At 41.7% G+C, this 18,761-nt stretch overlaps 2 protein-coding genes across 2 annotated transcripts; both read right to left on the reverse strand.

Moving 5' to 3' along the window:
• Positions 1–667: 667 nt before the first annotated feature.
• spint2 (serine peptidase inhibitor, Kunitz type, 2) lies at positions 668–9,654 on the reverse strand. The gene is made up of 13 exons (XM_085796680.1): positions 9,105–9,654; positions 6,033–6,164; positions 4,621–4,644; positions 4,306–4,467; positions 4,158–4,211; positions 3,556–3,603; positions 3,330–3,353; positions 2,785–2,946; positions 2,637–2,690; positions 2,346–2,519; positions 2,215–2,259; positions 1,670–1,778; positions 668–1,531 (listed from the first exon to the last, which is right to left on the reverse strand). The coding sequence occupies exons 1-13, from the start codon at positions 9,547–9,549 to the stop codon at positions 1,441–1,443; spliced, it is 1,524 nt and encodes a 507-aa protein (XP_085652806.1). The 5' UTR covers positions 9,550–9,654; the 3' UTR covers positions 668–1,440.
• A 3,295-nt stretch (positions 9,655–12,949) lies between these two features.
• Positions 12,950–16,744, reverse strand: LOC146976058 (transmembrane 4 L6 family member 5). Its single transcript, XM_085794451.1, has 7 exons — positions 16,569–16,744; positions 15,180–15,356; positions 14,977–15,045; positions 14,827–14,846; positions 14,145–14,318; positions 13,843–14,035; positions 12,950–13,172 (listed from the first exon to the last, which is right to left on the reverse strand). The coding sequence occupies exons 1-7, from the start codon at positions 16,629–16,631 to the stop codon at positions 13,149–13,151; spliced, it is 720 nt and encodes a 239-aa protein (XP_085650577.1). The 5' UTR covers positions 16,632–16,744; the 3' UTR covers positions 12,950–13,148.
• Positions 16,745–18,761: the final 2,017 nt, after the last annotated feature.

An 18,761-nucleotide genomic window follows, 5' to 3' on the forward strand; every position in this document is an offset into this window, starting at 1 on the left:
AACTTTGTTTACTGTCGACACATCCAGATGATGATGGAGGAACCAGGACTCATCAGTGCATTTTTACATTTACTCACAGAATCTCCTGCTCATCCAATAAGCTTTTACAGTCACAGTTGACTAATCACCCATGTAAACACTAAAACTATCAAAATACCTCTAATTTAACCTATTGATATCAGTAATAAAATAGTTATTTAAGTACAATGTGAGATTATTATTTGGGATTTTAGTAGGCTATTAAAATGACCATAAGTGGTTTATGATTTAGAGTATTTATACACAAAGACTGACTGACTGTCACCTAGAGAAATCACCAGATCCCCTGTATGAATGTTTCAGCTGCTGAATGACTGATGCAGGTTAAGACCATTAGAGATAGTTTTATTTATTGATAAAAGTTAGTACAGAGTTAACAGTTGAGACAGTGTAACCACTGCAGGTACAAATCAGAGCTCAAATATAAAAGCGGTCAAAACAGTGCATCATTAATAAAACACATTAAATTCAAAGCCACACTGGGTCAACATTTTAAAAAGCACTTTGTCACATGAGCATTTAAGATTTGTTATTTCTGTTTCTCTGATATTCTTCACACAGATCAGCTGTTCTCATCTTCTGTTTGTGTTTCACATTTCATCCCAGAGTCTCAATAAAATAAAAGAACTTCAATCTTAAAACTTCACGTCAAGTAAAATAATCATCTCGCTTGTTTTGTTACTTCTACATCTCTGCTACCATCACTACTTTGATTATCATTAAGTCATAATTTTTTGTTTCGGTGCAATTCAAAGAAAAGTTTCCCTTAATAATCAATAAGATGATTTATAATGAACATTACTGCCGTTTAATCTGACAACTCGGTAGTCTATGTAACAGTATTGTCCTGCACTGCACTCCCCCTTCCCTGACTGAGTGCATCCCACACCACCGCTCACTTCATTAACAGACTGCTTTGAATGGATATTTAATTGTCTCATTTGATGGTCAGAGATCAGAGTGACACCTGATTTATCTGATATACTGTATATTGCAGTGTTTGGCTTCAGGTCAGTAAAAACAAAAGGCAGAGAGCCCATTCCCAAGCTGCAGAAACATCCCTGTAAAGTGAACAAATAAAAACACATCACTGATAAAAATCCACCTGCTGCACCACGGACGAAGAGAATTCTGATAATTAATCTAAGGAGCTTGAGAAACAGCTTAAGGGCAGATACAGCAGAGGCCCAGTCTTCATGTTATTAATAAACTAATTTCCCTCTGATGATGGTTTTTACTGGACTATTGTTGTGTTTGGTTCAGTGTCCTCTGCTGACTCTGAAATTAAATCATTTAATCATCAAATCACAGGAATAACATCTAAAATCAGTTCTGAGGTGCAACAACCCTTCCCCTGTCTGCCGACCCTCCGCAGGTGCACTGGTGAGTCGTGGCGTCTCCTCAGGCCCTGTCAGGGGTGGGACTCCCTGGGATGGACAGAGACTCCACAGAGAGCTGTTCGTATGTTTCCGGGAGCAGCTCCTCCTTATCACTGAAGAAACAAATACCAAAAACACTTATTAGAAAATGTTGCTGTGTGAGTACAGCTGTTCAATCTCTGTGTGCAGGCCTGCTTAGAGAGAGAGAGAGAGAAAGAGAAGGCCACAAAGTCTGACAGGTCATTTTTTACCTGATGGAAGATGCACGGCGGGGCAGGCGATGGCGTCTCATCGAGATGACGACGAGGGTCACCAGGAGCAGAGCTGAGATGGCTGCGAGTGTGATTAAGAGGAAGAAGACTGAGGGGGGAAAAGATGGAGATTAGAGGGTTGAGTCATACAGGAGGCTCTTATTGTGTAAAGCCTATATGAAACAAAACAAATCCAGATCGGTCTGAGTCACATCTTTATAATTTTATGACTTGATGTCTTGATATCAGCAAGTGAGTATAAATATAACATGACATGGAAGCAGTATTACAGTATAAGCTATTACTTGGGTTACATGAGGTAACTGCCTCAGTGCTGTCCATCATTTTTATTCCAATACAATTAAAGGTGCATTTAAAACACAGTAACTGGAAGCCCATACAGGTACTTTAGACTACACATAACATAAACATTTCATTTTTAATAATAAAGATTTCATTTTTAAGAAGGATAAACTGGCAGTTCATGTCAGAGTACTCTGCAGAAGAGAAGCCCTTCAGATCTGATCGATCCATCTAAAACCCACCTGGAGTCCAGTGGCTGGGACGTTTGGCCCGACCGTCGAAGGAGCCTGAAAGAGAAGAACAGCATCAGGACACATGTCACATCACGTTACACCAGATCAGCAGCATGCTGCAGGAAATCTCTGTTCCTCACCAGTGCCGCTGCACCGGTTCATACACTCCCCCATAGAGCTGTAACGGTTCTGGTTTCCCTTGCAACCTCCGTAGATGAACGACCGGCAGCTCTCAGTTTTTTGGTCATAGTAGAAATAGGTGAAGGCGGCACGGCAGGGACCAGGGTCAGGGCTCGCCATGCACTGGTCTGAGGCTGAAACACAAGAGACGCATAAATAAAGAGACACAGAAAGATGACTTTATTAACTAGTCATTAACTCGAGTTTCTCTCATATGACAGGTTCAGACACCAGAGGCTTCACTTTCTCACCTTTGGGCTCGGTATCTTCAGATGAGGATTTCTTAGCGGACGGCAGGACTGACACTGAAGGAGGAGAGAGAGTCAACATCTGTAATGAGTACAGCTGTGTGCCCCACATGTGCAGGTGTGAACAGGTAGAGGCAGGTGTGTGTGTTACCCGTGCACGTGGCCACGCAGCTCTCCTTGCTGATGTAGTTGTTCTTGTTTCCTCTGCAGCCTCCGTAGGTGAACCTCTCACAGCTTTTAGTCTCACTGTTGTAGTACCAGTGCTTATGCGCTGCCCTGCAGGGACCGGCCAGAGGCTCCGCCTGGCAGTACTCTGATTGGACGAGAGGACACACACAGGTACGATGAGATTTTTCCTGACAGTATTTTTTTCTTACTTCCTCTGTGTGTTTTATTTACAGATGCTGCATAAACATCTGGAATCAGTCTCTGGTTGAGGTAAATTAATACATTTTTTAAAGTTGAAGAATGTGAAACGTCATCCATTTAAATAACAAATAAGCCAGAAAACATCCCAGAACTAGGATAGTCTCTTTTGAACTTAAATCCCTACTTTTTTCCTTTTATCGTTTCATTTTTTATTTACTTTGTCATATCATGACACTAATTGTAATTGTGAACTTACTGTATTTATATTTTATTGCATTTATTTATCTTTATATGTGGGTGGTGTTGGAGGTTGAATGTGAAACATACCAGCATATTCATCAGCAGTCATTCCTATAGGAGGGAGAAAACATCAAGGTGAACACTTTTCTCATGTGACCATGCTAATAATGAGTTTAATCGTGTATAATATTCATTACAATCCGTGTGTCATAAACATAGACACTAAAAAAGTATATTATTAAAATGTTACTATCCCTAAATATTTGTTGGTGCAATAAGGTTGTTGTGGGTGTGTGTCCAGGTGTGATATTACCTGTCTCCTGAGTGTTAGTGGACTCTGGAGCAGCAGGTTCAGGCTCAGCTGGACCAGGACCAGGAGGGACAAGACACAGGAAGTGGTGAGGTGAAGTAAAGCTACAGTAACCGTATCAGGATATCAGGAAATAAACTGACCTGCCTATTTGTGTAATCAGTAACTGGTGTATTGATCTACATATTCAATAACAGGAATATTGATCTGTGTGATTGGTAAATAAACTATATCTTTATAAACTCATCATAGAGATAAAACATAACAACTATCAGCTGAGAAAGATAGTTAATTACAGCGGATCAGATTGAATCACAGTTGCATCTGTTGTTTTTATCCTCGTCAGTTTTATTGGAACGACATCCTGTCAATCCCTTCTTATGCTTGTAGGATGGGGGATTGTATGCGTTTCTTTAATTAACTGTCAAATAAATCAAATCAAATCAAATTATGATTATTATAATTAATCCGCATAGATAAGGAGATACAGCTATGTTGAGACACTGGTACAGAGACAGAAAGATGACTTTATTAATTAGTCATTAACTGGACTTTATCTCATATGACAGGTTTGGACACGTCTGGTCAGAGTTTCACTTTCTCACCTTTGGGCTCGGCAGCATCAGATGAAGATTTCCTAGCGGACGGCAGGACTGACACTGAAGGAGGAGAGAGAGTCAACATCTGTAATGAGTACAGCTGTGTGCCCCACATATGCAGGTATGGACAGGTAGAGGCAGGTGTGTGTGTTACCCGTGCACGTGGCCACGCAGCTCTCCTTGCTGATGTAGTTGTTCTTGTTTCCTCTGCAGCCTCCGTAGGTGAACCTCTCACAGCTTTTAGTCTCACTGTTGTAGTACCAGTGCTTATGCGCCGCCCTGCAAGGACCGGCCAGAGGCTCCGCCTGGCAGTACTCTGATTGGACGAGAGGACACACACAGGTATGATGAGATTTTTCCTGACAGTATTTTTGACTTACTTCCTCTGTGTGTTTTCGTACAGATGCTGGATTAATCTTGTTCTTTGTGTGTGGGTGTGGGATGTGGGGGGTTTGTATGTGAAACATACCAGCATATTCATCAGCAGCCATTCCTGTAAGACAGAGAAAACATCTGGATGATGAACACATATTTGCGTGGACCTCGTGCTCACACACACATTCATTGTTCTTTTCAGTGGCCAGTTATTTTCCGCTCCATCCTTTCCCTCTGCTGGCTCTCAACTAGGCTGTTATTTATTATTTCATTTATGGGTCAATGGCATGAAGCAACCCAGTGTCAAGTGGTGTAACCTTTATTTTTCCATAAAAACCTGACTATATACAGGACAATTAATCTGGACTCAAATGTGAAATAAATGTAATTCACTTTTACAATACAACACTATGTTTCTTGACAAATTAAAAAATATTTGTCACACATTATTTAGATCAAAAGCTGTGTTTTTAGGATAAGTCCTGCCCAGTGTTGCTAAAATGCATTAAAATTCAAATATACGTATATATTACAGTAAAAAAAAATCCAGTTAAAGTCAAATCAATTTAATGTTTTCAGAAGAAAGTAAACATTTAAATCCACTTTAGGTAGATAAAAATATTTAAAGCAGATAACAGCGGCACGGCCGTTTCGGCTAATGCTGTGTTCAAGGCAGGCTTTTGAAACCGTAAGTTACAGCTTCAAGTCACAACTACGACTTGGTAGCGTTCCAGGTAACCCGTAGCTCGTGTTTTTACCGTCCTGTTGTCTGTGAAAGTTCCCTATAACGGCCACTCGTAACTTCCGACCCGTGAACTCGTACCAGATCGAACTGGTATGACTTCACAGGAAGGAAAAACACAAAGTACGAGTTTCCTTGAACGCACCATGAGTTAGCAGCCCCCGCCCTTGTCAGGCATCAATTGGTCCTCGTGCTACGTCACCACATTCACGCGCATCCCTTGGCTGCACACACAGCCCTTCATGCCGTTCTCTCCCCTCATTGGATAACACTTGTATCCCACAAGGAAAATTTTCTCCTCGGGTTACAGCAGAGCAGAGTGACGGAGAGACTCGTGTTTAGGCTGAAATACTTCATGTAAGTGATTGCTGACGGAAAATAGGACTATTTAGGACTTATATTAACAAAAACATTCCACTGATATCTGCTTTAATATTTATTATTATTTTGTGGTTACGCCATTTGACATTTTCAGGATTCGGTCTTACTTTTGTTAAAAGTATCTGATGCATGGTCTTAAAACAATTTTTATTCATTTATTTTCTTTTTTTTAAAGAAACATTTTTTATTTGTCACTGACCCTTATACTAAAACTCAGATACAACCTACAGAGACAAACTGAGCTTGAGACAGTTATGACATCATAGCAATGGTGACTTTGTTTCTGCAGGTCACCAAGAGTCGAATTCATTTCTATCAGTGTGTCAGAAATGGACTCTAAACTAAGAAGTACAGTATAGGTGTGTGTCCAGGTGTGATGTTACCTGTCTCCTCAGCGTTAGCAGACTCTGTGGCAGCAGGTTCAGGCTCAGCTGGACTCTCAGCATCTTCAGGCACATCTGGGCCAATAGGGGACAAGACACAGGAAGTGGTGAGGTGAAGTAAAGCTACTGTAACTATAAGGCATCAGGATATAAAGAAACATATTGATCTGTCTATTGGTCTGCACAACCAATAACTGGTGTATCGATCTGTATGTTCAATAACAGGAATATTGATATGTACAGTAAATATATCCATATCACTCATAGAGATAGAGCATAACAATTACAGTACAAGCTGTGTGTGTGACAGTGAATCGCACACTAAAAACAAAGTTTACCTTTGTCAAGGGACGTAGTCATCGGAGGAGGAGTTGTGTCATCAGAGACAACTTCACCTGCACACACACAAACACACACACAGATTATATAAATGCAGTATGTTCTGTATTGTTATCTTAATAATAAAGGCGTTGAACTGGAGGGTGTTAGCACATTAAGTCATCACACACACACTGTTAGCGACATAGCAGACCCACACCACACAGGACAATGGCTTCTGACGGACCCCTCCCTCAACTCTGTTCTAATATTAACCAGCTAGTGCACACAAGTGAGGTGAACACACTGAACACACACAGGTGCAGCCACTGTGAGGCATTTCCCTCTGAATCACGGTCTAGGTATAGAATAGTGTGTCTTTTCAGTGTCAGTGTGAGTGAGTCAGCACTCAGAGCTTTAATGTTTCACCACGGTGGTTAGTTATGTGTTTTACATTTAAGCCGTGATGTCACCTACAGGTTTGTACACTGCCATTTAGAGGCCTTGACTTTAGCTTAATGGATGTCGGCATCTTGGTGCTAACTACTAAGTCCGTTCTCATTACAGATAAATTCATCACAGTGGTTTTAACATTCATGTTGGCAATGACGGCCCCAGCCACACGTTATTCACTATTAGACTCAACTGTAAGTAAATGCAGGGTTCAGTTCTGACTCACCAGTTCGTTCATGTTTATAATGACTCAACTATTCACAAAAAAACCAGCTCATTTAGTCAAAACTCCACAAGGTCGCATGCCAGGAACGTAATGTTTCATGTCATATTTACTTCCTTTAGGCAATGTTATCAGGAAGCAGCAGATACATTCCCAGTGTTACACAGATGACACTGAGCATTACTTATGTAAAGTGTAATGACTAACAACACGCAGGCTCCTCAGATTAAGGGCAGTTACAGGGAAAGCTTTGTACCTGCTGCTTTTTACGGTGAGTTTTTATGAGAGAGACAGGGAGACAGACGGACAGACAGACAGACAGACAGACAGACAGACAGACAGACAGACAGACAGACAATCCAACAGGAATCCAAGTGATGAAATAAAATTTAGTTCACATAATAGAAATCGATATTCATATGGGCTACATTTTATGCACTTGAAGATTTGATCCTCATTAAAATGTGTTGTTAAAATGTAGAAATCGAATTTGAAAGAAATTCAATATTCAATTGTCATTATGACATTTAATTTAATGATTGATTCAACATCCACTAAGAAACAACCAAGAAAACGTTCAAACACCTTAAAAATGTCCCGTTGCTTCCACTAGGCCAGCAGCGTGGGTATTTGGAAGTAAGGAACAAGTCGAAACATCTCTATATTTTAAATTCATATGTTTAGAAAGATCAGCAGCTCTCCATGTGAGTACAACAGGGCAGAGGAGGGTGATCATTTATTGACCAGCAGAGATAAATACACTTCAGGCAAGTTTCTTCCGGTTTCTCCCTGAAGACTACTACTTCTCCTTCTCCCGTGAACACAATAACAAACACTAAACACTCCAACTAAACCTTACCGACTACATTTACACTGATTTTAATTGTAAAACGAGTCTGGTTCAGTTAAATTAGATGGTTCACAGGTGTTTTTCCTCCCAGGTGTCATGTTCACAGGCTGGAACCGGTCTAACCAGTTCAGCCGGAAGCACTCAGACCTGAACACAACACGAATGTGCATTGTATCTACTCTGCAGATACCTGAGAAAGGTGTTTCCTCATCCCTTTGTCGTGACTCACACACGGACAAGTGGGTTCGAGGTCAGGAAATTGTTTATGTGACCATGACATGTAGCTATATCCATCACCTTCACTGTGACAGCTCACACCGTACAGTGGCCTTCACGTCAACAGGTATTGATTATCAATTAAATCAGCATCTGGCAGTAAGGGCCCAGCACTTCCTGCATGTGTTTCACATTAAGCATCTTCACATTGATGGATCTGTATTATGTACAGTAAAAGGTGTGGGTTAGATACAAGCCTGCTTGTTCCACTGGTTTAGGAGGAAGTTTACCTGTACAGATAAGATCAGCATCGCTCCTGTGAATAACTGAGTAGCTACTGCAAGATTCAAGCTTTGTCAAACCTGATCCAGATATCAAACTGAGACAGTCTCAAAAAATAAAAAATAAAGAAACATGAGTTTATCAATAGAAAACAAACTGTCTCTTGGGATTTAATTATTCTGTCAGCATTTCCTGCTTTTTTGTTTGACTGGAAATAAATATAACATTTTGAGATTTATGTTCTGGACATTTAATTGTCTTTTGCTTTTACCTTTTACGAATTTCACAGCCAGTGAGCTGGGAATAGGGCTGGGGAATAATTACATTCAGTTAATGAATCTACCATTAAGTTATAATTAAGTTGTCACATCTCTGATCTCTTAACATTGTGCCAGCCCCTATGGAAGCAGAAAACCAGTCAGACATGAAACCATGACATTTCCCTGTTTCCCAGACATCATGTGAAACACACACACACACACACACACACACAAACAAATAAACACACACACACACAGCTGTGACTCAGCTGTTTACTCAGTAGTCTCCTATCCTCACTCTTGAACCACGTGATTTCATCAACCACACAGCTTCTCTCTACAAGGATGAAGGCTGATGATGAGAAACTGTTGATTATGGTGACCTGACTCAGCTATAATCAATAATCAATAATTGTTAATGTTTGAACTGACTGATCCACAGTGAGTAGGCTAGGGCCATTTGGTCTTACTGTTGTTGTTGTTGTCCTCGCTGGTCCGTGGCTCCCCGGAGCCCAGCAGCGGCACGATGTGCAGCTTCTCCCCGCCGTCCTGCGCCTCCCCGCGGGCCTTGGCCGTGTCCGCCCTGCGGTAAACCGTGAACTGGTCGCTGGGCTGGAGGACACACATGTCCCGGCCGTCCTTCATGCATCTCAGCAGCATGCACTGCGCCTCTCCGTCCGCCGGGTAGCCCACCAGGGCCAGGTCACAGCGGGGCTCGTCGCAGCACGCCGCCTTGCAGCTCTCCGGGGAGTTGGCCGCCCGGGGCAGGGGCAGCATTTTGACGCCCGGGGCCCCGAGGTCGAGACCCTGGTTGGGAGCAACGCTCAGGTCCCAGTCACACTCCTGAGCCAGGCCGGAGCAGACCATGAGACAAAGCGCCAGGAGGCTGCTGGATAGGAGAGTTTGTCTGAACATCTTCGCCCTCTGATGTGAGGAAGATTTAATCCAAGTTTCAGACTCTACGTGTCCTTGTTTTTACACTAAAACCTGTTGTTCAGTTGCCTCAAGTCCGCGACAATACCACTCACTTCCGTGTTTGGTGGCCTTCTGTTGTCGCAGATAAAATTACCTGAGCGACAGGTGTAGTCACGCCCACCAGCTGCGTCACACACAGACACACACAAAGACTCTGATTGATCCCAGCAGTGTTGTAGTCCAGATCAATGTAGTAGTGTGGACCAGTTATTGTAGACTCAGAGCAGCTTCCCTCTGTTTTCTGTGTGAGAAACAACTTTTTTTCCCACTTGGTGAAATAGCTGAAGTTTCTCAGCCCACGTGACGTCATCTCAGAGGAGTCGGACAAGTCAGACCGGTTAGGATCAGACACACCTCACTGATGAAACTCCATGCTCACATTCAGCTGATCATAATGATATCACATATTTACATCATTATCATTGCTCATTTCGCAATCACACGCTACCGTCCATCACCTCACCAGCCCCAAACTGGGAGTTACTGCACCACTGAGGAATCACGGATCATCTGTGGGATGAGCAGCAGAGCTGAGTGTTGTGGTGTTTCACCCAAGAAAAAAAAAATTACAAATCTTCTCTGCCAATGCCAAACAGTTTATTCTACCATTGACTCTTGTTTGGTGATGACTGAAGTCCGAAGAAACAAGAGGTATTGGCAAATTAACAATTTATTCATTAAACAAACAGGAGCCAAGTAGTGCAGAAGAGCCATACACAGTCGCAACAACCTGCCACCATGTCCTCATGCTATAGTCACTAGTCACACACTGCTGTGGGACGACATCCCATTCTTCAACCAGCATTTTTGTTGCAAGTCAGCCAACGTAGTTGTGTTGGTCACCGTTGTATATTGATGTGTTGAGTAAACACCGCTGACACATTCAAAAAGACTTTATTACAAGAAAGAACAATGTCACAAAAATGCAGGATCTGAGAAAATCTCTGGTGCCAATAAGAGATCATCTCCTGTCTCAGCCCAAAGCACATACAGTAGCCTATATGTTGGCTGATCTCCAGAACCACACCTTCTCCAGACAGAGAGGAGCCTCTGTCCAGATGTTCCATATCCTCTGACCTTTTTAACCTCTAATGTACAGGAAAACATAAAATCACATTCACAAACATCATTAGTCAGGAAATGGGACCCCAGAAATACATCCAACACAAAGAAGACGAATAGTTAATAGAAGACAGCTCACATTGTTAATATACTTATTATATATATATACTATACTACGGCCAAACTGATCCCACAAGAGTTCATTGGGGTTGAGGTCAGGACTCCTTCCTCTTCACTCACAATTTATGGAGGTAGTCTCTGATAAACCCCGCTCTGTGGGGGCGAGCGTTGTCATCTTGGAGGATAGAGTTCGGTCCCAGACTGTGACGTTATGTGGTGCCACTGGCTACAGAATCTCTGCGTTGAGATTGTGTCCAATGATGGCAGGCCTTGTTTTTGGCAAATTTTTCATGGGCGCAACCCACACACTCGGCTCTGCTGCTCATCCCACAAATGCATGTTCCTTACAAATATAGCACCATTTAAAAAGGGAAATAAACAGGCTTTCCAATTGTATGAGATTTATTGCCAATAAGCATTGTTACAACAAAGAAATAATCTACCAAATGCTAATTTACTTAATTTTTGTGCAATGTTTATCTCTATCTATCTCTGTTTTCATCCCAGCTTTAGCATGGACACACTGCCAGTTCATCTAGTCACCACTAGGTGCTGCAGCTGTGTCACTCTCAGCTCTCACAGCTGCCTTTGAACCACGAACATTAGACCCTGCAGAGTCCTCTCATGCTGCATTCATCAGCTTGTAAACTTCTGCTACTGCTGGTATCATAAAATGGCTTTAAGAGCAGCCAGGATTCACTGATAGTGTGCTGAAGAACCAGCCATCTCCCTCCTTTCCACCTGCTGCTCCACCTGTGTCATGCTCCACAGGAAACACTGCCCGAACCGTTTCAGACTCTGAGGAACAAGGTTGCTGGTTCCTCTGGCTCAGATTATGACACTGTTTCTGGTGGCTTGAACGTGTTCATCTGTATATTGTTGATATGGATGAAGTCATGTTTGTTGAAGTTCACTGTCAGAAATGTGGAAGTGTCTATATGTGATACAAGATGTTGTTCCACAGCCTTCAGACAGACACACCCCAGTCTTTCAGAAGGGAACTTTTTTTTTTTTATTCATGTTTGGAATTTGTTTTATATTTATGCCAGTATTTATATTTATTTAAATTTGGCATGTTGCTTCGTGGGGCATTTTTCTGTGTTGTGACAAACTCAAAACCTTCACAGTTTTCTGTTTTTCTGGCTCGGCTTTTATGAGCCAGAGGACAAAGTATTTCTTTGTTGTTTAAACTGATACTACAGCACAGTTTCACCAGTTCATCTAGTCAAAAGGTTGATTTTTATATTGAAGAATTGAGTTTGTTTTGTTTTTTTGACAATTTGACTTTATAATATAATTGCATGATAAAAAATATTCTTCCCTAACCCCTCAGGGCTTCTTTCCATCTGTCACCTGCTCAGCACGGTGCTGTTAAATCCACAGACACTACAGCTACACTACACTACAGTCATCAAACAGTAGCTGCTGACTTTTCTGAAAACTCACACTGTGTCTGTTTCAGTGACACATAACAAACCCACTGCTCACTGTTTCAAAGAGACTGTTGTTGGCTGATGAGCGAAAGTCACCACAGTCACAATCAGAAGTACTTTATTATTTTCGTTACATTGTTGCATTCATTCCATAGTAATAATAATAATAATGTAACGGACTGATATGTTGGTGACATGTGTTGTTGTGTTTTCCTTGATGTCGGTAAATGTGTTGTGCACGTAGAGGCTGAGAAGCCAGTCAGTCATTAGAGGTAATAAGGACAAATTCAATAAGGTTTGGACGCCTTTGCTTTCGACAACCTTACTATTGTCACAAACTGGGACTCCTGAGTTAGTTGAGCCCAACTTGCAGGAATCATAGCATGAATATACTTATATCTGCAAATTAGGTGAATACTGGTGATTTTGAGGATTGCTGCTTTTGAATTATTTTTCTTTCTTTCTTTCTTTCTTTCTTTCTTTCTTTCTTTCTTTCTTTCTTTCTTTCTTTCTTTCTGTCTTTCTCATACCAATTCATTAGTTTTTTTAGTTTTAGTTTACCGTAGCTTCATTATTTAGCACAATTTGAAAGAGAAATATGACAACAATGCCAATAAACAGATTTTTCTAACAAACAAACAAACAAACAAACAAACAAAACAACAATCATAATGATAATTTACTTTTAAACAATACACATAAATAACCATGATAGTGCTCTCAATCTGATTTATATAATAAGTCCTTTCTAAATGTCGTCTCAGTGGCGGCTGCACTAAATATTAAATATGAGGTCAGGTAGTTTCACATTATTTAGAGTCAGTGTTTAAAGTGCATCAGTGCTTTTCAAACTAAAACCTGTCGGCTTCAACAATGAGATGTGACCTTCATGGAAACCCGCCAGAATAAAGCTGATGTCGTTGTTCAGGCAACTGAAACTGGACTGACCTGCAACACACACAACAAACACACTTCAAAAACACGTCTACACAGCTGCATAACATAGCAGCAAAACATCTGTAACATTTGACAGAACCTCTGGGGACACAGACAATAACACTTTACACTGACACAAACAACTAGCGTCTGGGGAGTCCCATTCTACAAAAAAAAGTCTCTTGCTGGAGATCTTGAACTGTATCTGTATTATTTTTTTAAAGTATATTTTTGGGGGCTTTTTTGCCTTTAATGGACAGGAGAGTTGAGAGAGAGACAGGAAATGGGAGACAGAGAGGGGGGGAATGACACGCAGGATAGGGCCACTCAATGTGGGATTCGAACCGGGGCCGCCTGCAATGAGGACTAATAGCCTCAACACATGGGGTGGGTGATTTACCAACTGAGCTAAACATCGTCCGCCCCACTGTATTTGTATTTTAAATGTTAAATGTAAAACTTTAATCTGTTTCCTACTGTAGATCTTATTCTTGTCTGGACGCGTCTCTGGACTCTGGACTTGAACTCTGTATATAACTTTGCTAATCTGGACCCTTGATCTATCTCTAATTTGGACCTTATTCTGAACTCTACTCTGAACTCTAAAACCACACCTGGACCCTCACAGACCTGTTGCACAGTAAGTGTCCACACAGAGACAGATGTGTACGAGCTCACAGACCTTGTTGTGGCAGAATCCCTGACCCAGGATCAGTCCCAGCAGCGAGTTGAGGATGTTCGCTGCACAGATGACGGCCTGCAGAGCGCTGGCGCCGCCCATCACACTGAACAGAACTACGTTCCACTCAACCACAGCGTGGGGCTGCAGACAGACCCCAGACCATAGAGTCCGGTTGTACAGATACCCTGAGGGACTGAAGGACCAGCAGAGACCAGACACAGAGATTCAGCAGGGACTCGACACATCTGGATGAATTCATGAATCTGTGTGTGTGTGTGTGTGTGTGTGTGTGTGTGTCTCACCTGTCAGCCGTAGGTCTCAGTGGGACCCCCCAAGCTGGACCCGTGGTGGAGTTATACAGACAAAGGGGGCCCTGAGTGAGACCAGTAGCACTGACCAAACAACAGGTCCCTGCAGCCAGCAGGCACACGCAGGAATATGCTCCCTGACAAAACATCTGGAAACCAAGAAAACATCTGTAACACCTGTCACAACATGTGGAAATACATAAAACATCCACACCACCCGACAAAACATCTGGATGCAGTGAAAAAAAAAACATCTGTAATACTTGACACAGCATCTGCACACGCAGAAAACATGTGTAACACCTGAGTGAAGAGGTGTCTCTAACATAAGATCTGTAACCTAGGAAACGGCTGTAACACCTGACTCAATCTGTGATAAAGAGAAACATCTGTAACACCTGACACAACACCTGTATACGCAGAGAAACAGGAGGATACCTGACAGAACATCTGCAAACAGAGAGAGAGGCAAACCCCCGACAGTAGTGTCATGGAGTCAATGACTTTCTGTTACTTTACTGATTTTGTCAACATTTTATGGTGAATTATCATTAATTAATTTCAAATGGTTTTGTAATGACACTGGGTTGTTGTGGAGTAATTTATTAAGCTTATTACACTTATTAACCGTTGTTATCAGAATGAATGGCTGGTTGGATCAGAAGAACAGTTAGACTGTGCCTGATCGTCACACAACTGCAGGACTGACACAACATCTGTATTATACTCAACACAATTCACCAGCTGCTGCGGTTTAATCAACAAATCACAGCGACTGTTCTGATGTGAAGTGACTGTCAGTCTGAGTGAGTGGAGCTCGGCTCACCTGGGACCTGAAGGCACAGCAGCCTCTGGTTTTGCTGCTCTGGACAAATGCTCGTGCTCCCAGTAAAACCTGAAAGAAAACAGGAAGTCAGCGTATAGAACCTGACTCAACCTCAGAGGAACAACACACAGATACAGTTTGGAGGACGTATACGAGCAACATGAGTCACACACACTTCACATGACACACGTGTATGTATGTACCAGGAAGCCGGAGCCCCACAGGCCTGTGGCCCAAGTGGCCTCTCTGGTCACGTGACCCTCCAGCAGGAAGTGGATGTTCAGCCCAGGAATCAAGAGCAGGATGTTGGACACCATGCAAACGATCGCCATGGGAATCAGAGACACGCCAATACACATCAGACACCTTGAGACACACATCTGTCAGCGAGTGAAGAGTTGAACAGGTTAACGAGGAGGAGGAGGAGATCTTCATCAGTGTTTAGACAATCATTGGTGTTAAAGCACCACACTTAAAAAAAAAGAAAAGAAAAAAAAGTGATAGTTAAACATTTTGGCAAATTGGCTCATTGCCATAATCCCTATAGTCTTAGCAGTAGGTTTGTTACCTTTAATTATCGCTGCAAGCTATTTTTAGAACGGCGGAGCAGAGCCGTGAGCTGCTCAGAGCTACGCCACGGTGGCTAATGGGATTTCTTGGTTTCCCTCATCAAACTCATCATATACACAATCCAACAACTCCAAAACGCTCTCGTGGACAAGTTGTGACCTGCACATTCACCACGCTATGAGATAATAACAGAACGTTATGAGACAGAGTCGTTTTCAAGGTAAATTCATGCAAAACTGCTGATGCAGCCAATTTGCCAAAATGTTGAACTATCCCTTTAAGTAGGCTATTAATGATAGAGTCGGTTACTTCAGAGCCATGATTGACTGAACAGCTTCTGAAGTGGTTGATTGACACGTGATCAAACAGGACACAGGGATATGACATTAGTAATGCTGGAGTTCCTCTGGGCTCTGCTGTTGGTTCTTTATATTTTGATCAATACGTGTTACATCCTAAAACACATGGTTCACATACTTTGTGTTGTGTATATATGTGTGGCTGTTTATACCTTCTAAACTCTGAGGTTACGATTCAGTGATGACAATAATTTGATTAAAGCTGATTTGATCTAATTTGATTATTTGACACTTTGATTAAACTGTATGTTCTGGCTGCTTTTTGTCTCAGTGATCAGCCTCTGAAAATGACAAAAATCTGAACCTGTGAATCTGAACCAGCTGCTATGGGAAAGACTGAGCTCTGTGGATTTAATTTAAGTAGAGCAACATGACAGCTTCTGTTCTTGACTCTGTGATCAGGTGTTTGATTCAGATGTTATCTAACTACTGCTGATGGTATCAAGATTTTAACCTGATTAAGGATCATAAGTAATTGCCACTTAAAATTGAAAATGATCACAAACAATGCATGAAAACAGTGAACCCTAAAAAAAAAAAAAAAAAAAAAAGAGGCATCATGTAAATGTATAAAACATGTGACTCTCATATTGAGTCTCTGTCAGTAAATCAATCATATGCTGCTCTGCAGAATGAGCCTGAGAATAAAAACAGTACACTCACCATGAAGAGCCGGTTCTGAACAATCTGCTGGTCCAATTCACACTCAGTCTGAGGAACAAACATTTATAAACTTGTCACACAGAGGCACTGACACACATGCTGCCATATATGGAAACAGGAACCTCCCTGGCTGTGCAGACAGGTCAGATGGTTGGCTCTAGTCTGCCTTGAGGTGTTTCTTCACATGTCAGGCCTGTAGGATAAAAAACAACAACAAAAAAAAAACATGAAAAATATTTAGTCCAACAGCTGCTGGTGGACATGTCGTCTGTCTGAGGTATCTGAGGGGAAGACCACCACCGCCGTTGCAGTAACACCACACAAAGGGAAAATCACAGTAAAAGCAATAGGTGGCGTATTGTATGTGTCATATACCCAGCACCCTGGGGTTTGGACCCCAAATGATAAAAAGTTTGTTGTTGTTGTTTCCAGAGCTGCAGGTTGAAGTGGTTCACTGATACTTAAAGCCAGATCACCACCTAAAGACAAATGTCACAGGTCAGTGAGACTGGATACTGGGTTACAACTGCACAGCCAGTCTATAGTGCTGTCCCAGTGAATCAATTTAATTGAATTTTATTAATGTGTCATACACCAGTAAAGGTGCCCGGCCTATAAGGGCTTACAAGACACAGCCAGCAAACATAATCAAAATACAAACCAAACCAAACCACATAGACTGTACATTTCAAGTAGAATTCACACAATAATTCATTCTTCCTTCATTTCGAAGCACCTTTTATGGAAGTAGCTATAGCCTAGTAAAGACATCTTCTCCGAAAAACAATTCCAACCTAACCTCATCATCAGTACAAAACAACTCAGGCTTCTGCATTTTCTGAAATAAAAGCTGCCTGGCTTCGTCTTATAATTGGACAATGAAACATAAATGAAGTTAATCCTCAATCACATTTAGACTGCATACAGTCCCAGTGTATTATGGGGTATTTATCCTATGTAGTATCCCACGATGCACCATGAGAAGTAGTGAACAACTGATGACCACCAACCAAGCAATATATACCATGATGCAACGTGATCACACTGAGAAAACCACGTGGTTGTGTCTGAAGGTGTTTCTTCATGGATCCAGACCCTGAATGATGATGATGATGATGATGATGATGATGATGATGATGATGATGATGATGATGATGATGATGATGACACAGAACCAGTGACCTCTGACTGTGGACTGACTCACATCTGTTCACTTCATGTTTTTTCTCTATTTTCAGTTCTTCTAAAAACGACAGGTCTTATTTAAGGCGCCGTGAGTCACTGTGTGTTGGCTCGTGTCGTCCACAACATGCCACAGTCCCACGCTGTCAGAAATGAAAAGAGTCACAGGACGTCTCCTGGACCGCAGCACAGTCAGAGCCATGACGACTAATCCACGAGGACGGTGGTTTGAAGAGCTTGATGTGTGTCAGTCACAGAAGCTCGAAGAAACCACAGAAACCCGAGTGTGATACTGAAACGAAAAATCCATGCATCGCCACTGTTACTATTATACCAACTAACTGAAAGATGATTCATGTTGAGATTTGTTGTATTTTTTCTTGTTGTGCTGCATGGCTCCATGTTTTGCTCAGGTGTTGATGGGCTTGTCCCACAGTGAAGTCCAGATGTGGCCTGTGGTACCTCAGCTGATGTCCCCATGTCATCTATCACCACACCCCTCACTCACTCCTGCAACCACACCTCTTCATCTTAGAGGGAGGGGCTCAGAGAGAAACACATCACGGCACTCTCCACCCCATGTTACAGGTTTTCTCCATTGGTTTGGCTCATTTCTTGAAAAACAGAAATTACATTCTCAAAACAACATGGACAAACCTCCAAACCATTTGGCAATTGTTCATAACAGAATTGAATTTCTCATTTATTTCATCAAATTGCAAATGTCTTAGTATCTTTGCATAAGGTATAGCCTACATTTCGCACAATTTGTGAATAGATCTTGTTGATCTAAACTGATTGTTGATTCTCAGTCTAATGGTTGTTCTCTCCAAAACATGTCAGACTTATTTCATTATGTAAGTCATCACATGCACAATAGTCTGTTCAATTGTCAAAATTAGTCAAGAACATAATACCATGATTACCATATACAAATCTCTTGGAAAATTTGATAAATTGATTATTTCAGGTTTATATTACACTATATTGTGCTGTATATATTTTTACTCT

Source organism: Trachurus japonicus, chromosome 13, assembly GCF_045865225.1.
Source record: "Trachurus japonicus isolate A0001 chromosome 13, Traja_1.0".
NCBI classification, from domain to species: Eukaryota; Metazoa; Chordata; class Actinopteri; order Carangiformes; family Carangidae; genus Trachurus; species Trachurus japonicus.

Excerpts from the sequence above, each read along its gene's own strand:
- LOC146976058 (XM_085794451.1), bottom strand. The coding sequence starts at position 16,631 with ATGTTTGTTCCTCAGACTGAGTGTGAATTGGACCAGCAGATTGTTCAG. Across the intron at positions 15,046-15,179 it reads TGTGGGGCTCCGGCTTCCTG|GTTTTACTGGGAGCACGAGC; the intron begins GTACATACATAC and ends GTTTTCTTTCAG. Across the intron at positions 14,847-14,976 it reads GCTGTGCCTTCAGGTCCCAG|TTGTGTGACGATCAGGCACA; the intron begins GTGAGCCGAGCT and ends TCAGTCCTGCAG.
- spint2 (XM_085796680.1), bottom strand. The coding sequence starts at position 9,549 with ATGTTCAGACAAACTCTCCTATCCAGCAGCCTCCTGGCGCTTTGTCTC. Across the intron at positions 4,645-6,032 it reads TGCTAACGCTGAGGAGACAG|GAATGGCTGCTGATGAATAT; the intron begins GTAACATCACAC and ends TCTGTCTTACAG. Across the intron at positions 3,604-4,157 it reads TGATGCTGCCGAGCCCAAAG|CTGAGCCTGAACCTGCTGCT; the intron begins GTGAGAAAGTGA and ends GTCCTGGTCCAG.